Below are 10293 nucleotides of genomic sequence, written 5' to 3' on the forward strand. Positions count from 1 at the left end.
GGCTTAATTTTTGTGCGATGTCGTCCAAAAGCTTCTCAAAATCGAGCTCCTTCATTACAGCCTTTTCAGGGAACACAAGGACCAAATACGAAAGTCGCTCGTTGTCAATTGTTGCCCAATGGTAATCCTTCACAAATGTCAACACAGAGAAAAATCGTTCATTTGAGCATATTGTGAGCGGGAGTGTGAGGACTACCCTCACGACTTCAAGAACCTCAGAAAAAGTTTCTTTCAATCTTCTTAGGCTTTTGAAAAGATCGAAAACTGCAACACATATGCACAAGCTATCAAAGCTTGAGTCTTCTGCTCTATAACATTGATGCCAGCCTTAACATTGATGCTACCTGAAAAAAAGTATGTTGTGATCTCAAGAAGTAAATCTGTGTTCATGAGGTCTTTGGATTTGGGGTTAAAGCATCATGTGGCTGCTAGTACTGGCAAATGGACAAAAAACAAACTCATTTACCACTCTGTCCAAAACCTTATAGGACTCTCTTTGCATTTTCTCTTCTATTCTTGTGTCCTCAGATTCAATGCTATGGTTTCCAAGTGTTGATGTCATCAAATAGTCCCTGAGTCTTCTGAGCTCATTTTGATTTTGCTTGTATGGCTGAAGCAAGAGCGCTTGTTTCCAACAGATCAGCTCAACATCAATAGCCATCTCCTTAGACTTTTTGCATAGGACTCAAAAATACTCAACATCATGCATTGTCTTCAGTTGTTTTTTTTGTTGTGGTGATTAAAGTGCAGGCATCTCAAATGATCAGATCTGGGGCCTGCAGTTGTTATGAAAGAGGGTTGGTCACTGCAAGACCTTCATGAATGACATGCAAACTGAATATGAAGGGAAAACAACTCTAGTTGATTCTTAAGACCTGCAGCTTCTACTGCTTCTTCCCTGTCAGAAGATTCTTGAACCACTGACAGAACTGCAAGTATACAATCATATCTTACCAGAATTTTAGCCACTGATCTATACCAGTAAGATCAACGTGTCACAACTGTCCTTTCAAGCATTAGCATGGACATGATGGCAGTTTTCTGGGCCTCAACAAACAACTGATATCGAGTGTTGCTGTTAGAAACAAACCATAACTATTTGCAAAATTGAAAATACTAACGAAATTCTTCGTTTTTTCTGCATGCAATCGCCAATAACAAGGTAAAGTCTATAGGAATGACAGTGAGTGTACATCGCTCGCGGTGCCTTTTCCCGGAGATGGGCCTGTACTCCAGAAAAATGTCCACTCATTACACTCACCCCATCATAGCACTGTCCAACACATTTTGACCAGTCAAGGCCAATACCCTTTATAATGTTGTAAATAAAGTTGGCCAAACTCTCAGGACCAAGCTTGTGCATTGGGGCAAATCTCCAGCATTTTTATTGGGGGGAGGGGGGATAGGGATCCATATCTGGATAGTCAAAGGGCATGGGATGTATAGTATTTTTTTTCTCCACATTATTGGAGGGGGGGCAACTGCCCCCTTGCTACCCTCAAATAATGCGCCTGCTTGTGCATGTGGTAGCAACCTATGAATCTTTCTTTGATTTTCATGTCATGATCATAGCACACTAAGGTCACAAGTTGTTTATTTTTTGAGAGGTCTTTTGTTTTGTCAGCAAGAATAGCAAAATATTTTGCTTCTCTGACTTCTTTTGGGATAGAACTTTCAATTTTATTTCTTATGACCTAAATGTATTTGCTTTGGTACTCATATGACAAGTAATGGCGGTAGGCCTTGTGAGACTTGTCCATCATGTATGGGTTGATTTACATTAAAAGACCTACCATCTCAATGAAATTCCCTTGATTGGCACTGGACTCTCCTTCATCATGTCAACAAAACACAAGACCTTGTCATCCAAGTAAGGCTGTAGCTTTTATCAGAGCCTTTACATACCATCTGTTCTCTAATATTTTCTTTTCCTGTTCTTTGGAGAGTCATAAGGCAACAGATTTGGCCATCTGTGTCTGAATAGCTTTAAATTTGGTCCAGGAAATGGTACATGCTTTGTGCTGGTCACTGCTTTTGTGCTGCCTTACCAGCTCTGAAATGACTTTTCACATTCTCAATCCTATGTTGATGAATGCTCTTTTGCCATATCTTATCAAAATATCATATGATGTCACATTTTTAGCACGCCATATCATAAATTATGGGAGACAGTATAATGTGACAGGCCAAATCCAACAAAACCATGCCAAAAGAGATATTCTTCAAATGGGTGATGTTGCTGCAAATCTTTGAGTGTCTTCAATTTGCTGTTTTCTAATGACCTGGTTTTGGTTTTTCAGGAATAAATTGAAAGCAACAAAAAAAAATTGGAAAAGGAAGAATAAACTAAGAGCTTCAGAGTTGAAAATTGGGCTCTTCAAAAAATCAGGAGGACAGCAGGCCCCCTGCCCACCTCTCCCCAAGTGGCACCACTGCCCAGAAGGACAAAAATTGCATTTATTACAGGGACAAAAAGTGGCAATTTTTTTACAGTTCATATTATTGACTTTCAAATAAAGTAAAGATACCACTTGATGCCTTTTTTTAAGCTCTTTCCAAATATAATAATAATTTTGGTCCGAAATAAAATTTATCCCCACCCCTATATATACCAACTCAGGGTATATATTTGCACATCAGGGGGGGGGTAAATTTTATTTCTGATGTAAATGAGAGGTAAGTTTAAACTTTACCACCACCCCCCCTAATGTGCAAATATATACCCTGAATTATTATGTATATATATATATATATATATATATATATATATATATATATATATATATATATATATATATCTGGTATTTTTTGTGAAATTTATTATACACTGTCTAGCCTATTAAAAAGGATTTTACCCCAATTTTGGACTTTTATTCTATCATCATAGAAAGGCAGTGTGGTCTCCAAATTATCTACATCATACCAATTCAGGAAATATATTTGCACATTAGGGGGGGGGGGTAAATTTTATTTCTGATGTAAATGAGAGGTAATTTTAAACTTTACCTACACCCCCTAATGTCTAAATATTTACCCTGAATTGGTATATATAGGGGTGGGAGTAAAATTCCTTTCCAACAAAAATGATTATTATATTTGGAAAGAGCATGAAAAAAGACAATGAGTGGTATGTTTACTTTACTCATAAGTCAATAATATGAACAGCAAAAAATTTACCAAAAAGGCATTGAGTGGTATGTTTACCTTATTTGTAAGTCAATAATATGAACTGCAAAAAAATACCCAAAAAGTATCTATGACAGGCCAGGTTTCTATCAGTAGGCCTAACTATCTCAAACAGGTTATTAATTCTGTATCCACCCCTGTAGGTCAGTAGAGCCTTAGGCCTAGACTAGCCTAGTTGGTCCCCCACCAGATGGCTAATTTGACAGTGTATAGGCTATATATACAAATTTTTAAATTAGCCAACCAACCAACCAACCAGTATTTAAAGCATAGGAGTCCAGCAAGACATAAGGAAAGATATTAAGAAGACAATTCTTACTCCATAATATGGAGAATAATCCTAGTTAACACATTATGCAGGGGGAGAGCCTTTATCTTCAACTTTTTCCTTGTTTTTTTTTTTTTAAGAAATTCATAAATTTCTTAGAACCTATATATTCACAGAATATATACCCCACCCCTAATGTGCAAATATAGGGTAAAAGACCTCTTTTTGGGAAAGACCACGTTTCTTTGGCATTTCGGAAAAATAGCAATGGGTTTTTGGACCACCCCTTTTTTACTACAACATGAAGCAATGTGAGGGCAGTAACAAGAACCCCGCCTTCTTGGTAAGATTTTCACCAATGAACTGTTAGCATAAATTGAAAATATGGTCTCTGTTTTGAAAAGCAATTGAAAAGAAAAACTATATTTAGGCCTAAATATATGTGATTTATAGAATAAATATCCAACAATGATAGTTGGATTTCTAAAATCAGAAGAAAGTCAGCTTTCTGTTAAAATATGAATAAAACTGAAACATTGAAAGGTTATATACATCAAAATAAGATAATTGATATTTTCAAAAAGAGGTCCATGTAGGTAAGTCAATAAACTAATAATTTCAAGTCTCTGATCTTAAATAATCTGAATAATAACCATATTGATGCATAGCTTAGACTTTTTGCTATTCATTAATATACCCAATCCTTCCATGGGCGCCCATATGGGGGGCAGGGGGGGGCTCTCGCCCCCCTGGTTGAATGATGCTGCCTAATTTTTATATTTTTGTTCTGAGATTTCTATTATATAGCATTAAAAGTGCCAATTAGATGAGGTTTGCCCCCCCCTGGACTTCAGCTTATGGGCGCCCATGAATCCTTCTCAATTCCTCTTTGGTAACAAGATGTGAGGGTTTTAGTTTTACATAATTTTGCTCAATTGGATACTGGTTTTTTACCCTATGTATCTAGAATTGCATCCTCGATCTAAATATAACATCCATTTGCATCATAAATGAACTTTACTCCCATATTAGCCATGTGGTGGATGTCCTCCTTCCTTAGCTTAAAATGAATTTATTTTTAAACAACAAGTTCAATACCTCCATACATAATCTTCTCATACATTCCTTACTAATTGGAAGCGAAATCTGACTAAAACTAGCAGTCTTTAAACTGTCGTTAGTTGCTCATTTTAATATTGCTATTCTACGGAATCCAATGGAATCTAACCAATCACATTTTTGTATTTCAAATTAGGAAACACCGAAACAGCTTCAACACGCCATTACGCCATCTGATAATAAGAAAAGAATAGAATGTAGTCAAATCGAATTGCTAAAAATAAAATTGGTTCTCAGAGTGGTTTCTTTGGGGATATTTTTTTTTTTACCTGTAACATTTCCACACTTCTATGGGAAATAGTAGGGCCATTTTTTAGCAAAAATATCTTGCATCTTTCTGCAAAGATTATCGTTTTTTAACTCATCTTTGTTCTAAGATCTTACAGCTCACTGATGTTAACAAAAAATGTGTGAACGCCACTGTTCTGCCTTATAGAACAATGATGAGAGAACTTTGATGATAAACTCATCATTCCAAAAAATTTCATTTTTAAGCGTTTTTTGACAAAAGATGCAAGATCGTAGCACATTTATGAGTGAAAAAACGGCCCTAATGGTACTTTGTGCCTAAATAATACTTATTGAATTATTGGCTATTCTCAATAATTGCATTTGAAGAACTACCTTGAATAATTACCTCAAAACATGCACAAAAATATTATCTTGAAATAGTATTTAATCTTGTCCCCACAAAAGCAGCATTATTTTGCGTATAATCTATAGAAAGGGTTAAGAAATCTAAAGTTTGACTGAAACAAGGGGGTTCTTTTGGAAAGCCACTAGGTGCAATATACCTTTACCGAGACTGCGTTAGCTCAACGTTTAGGATATAGAATCAGAGATATTGTATTTATCAAACAGATAACTATGATTCATGGATTTTTTTTTAGCGGCAATTTTGTTCTTATTGTTCGCCAAGCCATAGTCCTTCTTCTATGATTGTGATTTTACATGGGCATTATGACCTACGATGTGTGCATCATAGATGATACCATCAATAGTAATTGTAACAAAGTAAAGAATCAACTCCAGTTAAAAGAATGTAAAATACCTCCACTTCTACCGCTTATCATGTCTGTCTTATATAACAATCATCGTAATTATAGTTATAATCGTTTGTTTATTTATTCTGTTACACATTTTTCTGGGGAATTTTAAACATAATTGAACCTTTTTTTTTCTTTTAGGGTATAATTTTTTTTGTTATGGAATTCTTATGCTAAATAAGAAAAAAATATGCTTGTGGCTAGTTGAGAGCATTTTTATGTCTACAGAGCAGGATTAAAACAAGATTCAGAGATACATTACAATTTAAACAAACAGAGACTATTCCGCCTGGGAGGGGGCTACCCGCCTCCTCAATTGTGAATTGCTTTACTGAAAACCATTATGAGTGCAAATAACATAGTTATTGGGAAACTGAAAGTTTTTTATCTAATTACCTTTTAAAGAGCTGTTGATCCATTTTTGTAACTTTAAGCACATAGTGCTTTTAGATTTACCTTGTCACTTACTGTGCACAGAATAAATATTCTATAGGAGCTTATGATACAAAATTGTTTTTTAGAAAATGTCGGAAAAATTTAAGAAGATCTTTTTACCCAGTCCCCTAGCTTCACCTGAACCTCATCTTTTTACCAGCACTACCTGAAATGTTCAACTAAATACCCCACGCCGTATCCATGATATGGTAAATATGTTACTTCGATCATCTAGATGCACGTAGCGTTCTTTAATTTTACTCTGACCGCTTTCCCAAATCAGTAATTAAGGTCTACTTGTCCCCTCCCTTTTGTCGATGCTCCCTCTTTCAACTTGACACCCCCAAGATATTACAGATAAGTCATTTTGATAACCTGCCAACACAGTGTTTTTTTATTTACCTCGCTACTTAACTATGCGTAGATTGGCAACCCCCCCTTTCCTCCAAAAATAAGATTTGAAGTCCCCTTATCCAGCCCTACCCCGTCTTATTTTTTGTGTCTCCAACAGTACCTGTGCGTTTTAACTTTACCCCCGAAATCGTTGCCAATATGTTGCAGATATGCTATTTTGATGACCTGGATAAAAATATCGACTTACGACTCCCCTCTCCAAATCCCCAAGACAAAGTTTATAGTCCCCTCAGCTTTTGAATGAGCTCCCTTCCATGCTCCTATGAACGCAATTCCATGAGAAATTGCGAGTGAAAAAAGGTTTTTTTATGCCCCTTTGTCGGCCTGTCTGGGCGGGAACCAAAATTATTTTGTGTATTTTTCCCTCTGCATTGGCGTCCCCCAGACCATGGAATTAAGGATATTAGCTTCAAGCGATCAGGACAAAGTTTTTTGGCCCTTTTTAGGATTCATTTTCTGGGGGGGGGGTACTTCAAAAAACCAACAAAGAGAAAAACTTCAGTGGAAAAAAAAAACAAACGAGACTGCGGCCAGTACCTCAGTTTTTAATATCAAGTTTCACTTAGCCCAAGGACTTACAGCTTCAAGGACTTATCAGCGGCAACATATTTATTGCCCGATTTCCTAATTTCCCCCCCCATCCCCCTTTCTTCACTAAAATATTTAATTATTTTGACGCAAAGAACGATCCCTGAAAGTTTTGAGTCTATCCACCACCCAATATCAAAACAACTTTTGTGACCCTTGCCCCAGAAACTGTGGAGCTAGGCTTAAAAATGTACCTCCTCCCACTCTCAAAAAGATCCATTAGCTCTCCTCCTCCGTTGCTGATGTAGAACTACGAGGCAGTGAGACTAAATTCTATGAAACATCAAATAAGATATACAAGCTGAAACTTACAAACAACTGGTTATAATAATTGTTTACTAGACTGCGTGTAACTTTGGGAACAATTGTGCCACCGCATGAAATTATAGTCTTTTGCTACTTGAAACTGGCACCATATAGACTGGGAGATTGCCTTCCCTCATCAAGACCACTATAATAACAGACTTTTCAATTGTGATCTATCTTGGGCTAGTTTCCATACCTGAAATTCACGTCCACATCAGCCTGCTAAAAATATAGAACTCATAGCTATTTGAACGTTAGACAAATTTATTAGGAAACTAACATACACAGTTAGGGGCTAAAAAATCTCGGAATAATAAAATTTACAGAAAAATACTATGGACTTTGTGTAAGGCGTGCGTTAAAAGCAAAAGATTTTATAGTACTATTATGAAGAAAAAAATCAGCTAAATATCTTTGACTATAAATAGTGTTTATTTTTGAACCTAGACACATATTCATTTGACTGGCTTCAAGAGTCTCATCACACTCGATTTCATGAAAAACGTGCACAAGAGCTAGATCTGCTGCTCTAAAAATTGTCAGATTGCTTGCCACACATTTTTCGAAAAGATCCACATCTTCTTTTCCCCATCCAACAATATTTTTATCAAACCCTCCTATTTTGGCTAAGTCAGATTTGTAAATGCTTACGATACCATACCCAAATGTTCTCCAGTAGCCGGAAGCTGCAGTGATGCAGAAATTATCATACTCACTAGGTTCACCATACACATACTTTGGATTATATTGACTAAAAACAACTGGGAAGTATATTTGATAGTTTTGAACTGTATGCAATCGAATGCGTAATAATGCATCAGTGGTGAATAGCACGTCAACATCATTCAGAAAAAGGAGTGAATCATCTGGGTGAAGAGCAGCACCATATTCTAATGCTTTCCCACGAGAAAATGGTTCACCATATTCAGGCTCAGTAACCGTTACATCAAAGTTTTTGTATACATTTTTATAATTTTCCAGTATAGCTTTTGTTATAAGCTTACTATTTGAGTTCTTTGGATCATCGTATAAAACGAGCACAAGCTTGACATTCTGATGATTTTTCAGCACAACATCTTCATAGTTACTCATAAATCTTTGAAGAGCCTTTACCCTTCCCGAGATTGGTACAATTATATTAATTATTTTTTCTGGTGCTTTTCCAGCATTGAAATTTTGGTACTCCTTAAATGCTTCATATGTAAGCTCATCCGAAGCAACTTTAAGGATATGAGTCAGATCCTTAGAATCATGATCATAGTTGATTCTAACGGTATTATATTCTTCTTCAAGGTCATGAATGTAATCTAATGAGACTTGGAATAGGTTTGGCAATTTTTTCTCTTCTTTCTTTGCTGAAAGTAGCTTTCGAGAGGATTTCCTTTCATTTCGTTTCATTCTTGACACTCTTTTTGGTGAAAGCTCTTGCAAAGCAAGTGGAAGAAAATTTTGTTGATATATTTTATGATAACGCACTGGGACTGTCATTTTTCTTCCTCTATACTTCTTGTAGATGAGAACTAAATCAACTATATACTGCACACCATATACAGGATTAATTGAACATGAAACATAGACAATTTCTTTTAAATCGATGATACGACCTCTTTCCCGAGAATGAGTGTTCAGTTCTTCCATGACCTATAAGAAAAGCTGTCGATTAGTTTTTATTTTTAAATATTTAGCAGTTCCTGCGGGCCTATTGAGTAGGTTCTTCCTATGCGCCTATTTGACTATAATGTTTTTGTCCCTACATCATTACCTATGATGTAGGGACGAAGGCCACCCCTAGGGTTGGTCACGCTTGCCCCCCCCCCCCCGTTGAAAAGAAATAATTTATCGTTAAGAGTGTTAATTTTGGTTTTTGCAATTGACGTCATGTACTATATTAGTACATCATATAAACATTCTTTGTGAAGTTGCTTAGGTGTCTTAGGGAAGAAAGCTAGAACTGCAGCTAAGAATATTAGTGAAAAAGCTTTATGTTTAATAAAAAGGAGAAAGGACTTGTACAAGAATTATCTGAGTGATAGATTACATGAAAACAAAAGGAATGTAAAGAAAGTGGAAAAAACATTAAAATATGAACTAAGGAGGTGTGAAGTGAAGGCCATGAACAAAATTGCCGAGGATCTGGAAGATGCAACTAGACGGCATAATAGTCAGATATTTTACTGTCATGTTCAGAAATGGAGAAGGAATATTCAATCCGGACTTGGCCCAGTTAAAAACATAAATTGGGCTGCAATTAGTTATAAGGAGAGAATTAAAGAGAGATGGACCGAGCATTTGGAGAATTTGCTTAACCGAGATAGAGTTACAGGAAAAGATACAGAGGAAAATGAAAAAGTTTGTGACACCTTGCATGTGAAGGAGGATTTGTTTTGTGAGTAGGAATTAGCAACAGTACTAAAAGCATTAAAAATAATAAGGCTCCAGGTGCTGATAGGGTGGTAAATGAGTAGTCCCCGAAGCCGCGCCACACCTAAATGAGTGCGAAGACTGTGTGATTAAGTCTCGGCGGTGGGATGTCGGTCGGCGTGCCTCATATCTTTTTGTGGCGCACCGTCGATTTTAACATGATGGGGCGCACCCGCACGCCGCTTTTTCTTTTTGAAGATAATAATAAAAATTACACTTCACCAAGCACGTTCAACCTCGATTTTAGTAAGGATTTTTGAAGGATTGGCTAAAAATTTAGAAGAACAATATGACAAAACAGGAATTTGTTGGGCCGTGCGGAAAGTGTTTATGTTCACCGTCGATCAGACCAAGTAGAATTCTCATTTTTAGCCACTAGACCCAGGGAAACCTATGTTGTGTTTATGTTTAACATCGCATTGTTCGTATAAAAACCCGTGTTTAGTCATTTCCTTCTTGTTAATGATTTGGGCTAATGTGTGTATAACTTTCAAAGTTTTAAGTTCAAAC

At 36.4% G+C, this 10293-nt stretch overlaps 2 protein-coding genes across 3 annotated transcripts in view; both read right to left on the bottom strand.

The window, feature by feature from the left end:
* Positions 1–5397, bottom strand: part of LOC148956260 (chondroitin sulfate synthase 1-like) — a 118034-nt gene extending 112637 nt beyond the window's left edge. Inside the window, exon 1 of one of the 2 annotated variants that reach the window (XM_089101187.1) lies at positions 5374–5397. The gene's annotated coding sequence lies outside the window, so the exon portion shown is untranslated. Of the gene's footprint in view, positions 1–4552; positions 4688–5373 lie in introns of those variants that run through there. The other variant, XM_089101093.1, reaches the window with a different exon arrangement.
* A 2240-nt stretch (positions 5398–7637) lies between these two features.
* LOC148956261 (chondroitin sulfate synthase 1-like) lies at positions 7638–9000 on the bottom strand. Its single transcript, XM_089094771.1, has one exon. It carries the CDS (start codon positions 8998–9000, stop codon positions 7696–7698), a length of 1305 nt encoding a protein of 434 aa, XP_088950897.1. The 3' UTR covers positions 7638–7695.
* Positions 9001–10293: the final 1293 nt, after the last annotated feature.

Source organism: Artemia sp. Qi Xiang Cuo, chromosome 1, assembly GCF_049724085.1.
Source record: "Artemia sp. Qi Xiang Cuo chromosome 1, ASM4972408v1, whole genome shotgun sequence".
NCBI lineage: Eukaryota > Metazoa > Arthropoda > Branchiopoda > Anostraca > Artemiidae > Artemia > Artemia sp. Qi Xiang Cuo.

Coding starts and splice junctions, on each gene's coding strand:
- LOC148956261 (XM_089094771.1), bottom strand. CDS start 9,000: ATGGAAGAACTGAACACTCATTCTCGGGAAAGAGGTCGTATCATCGAT.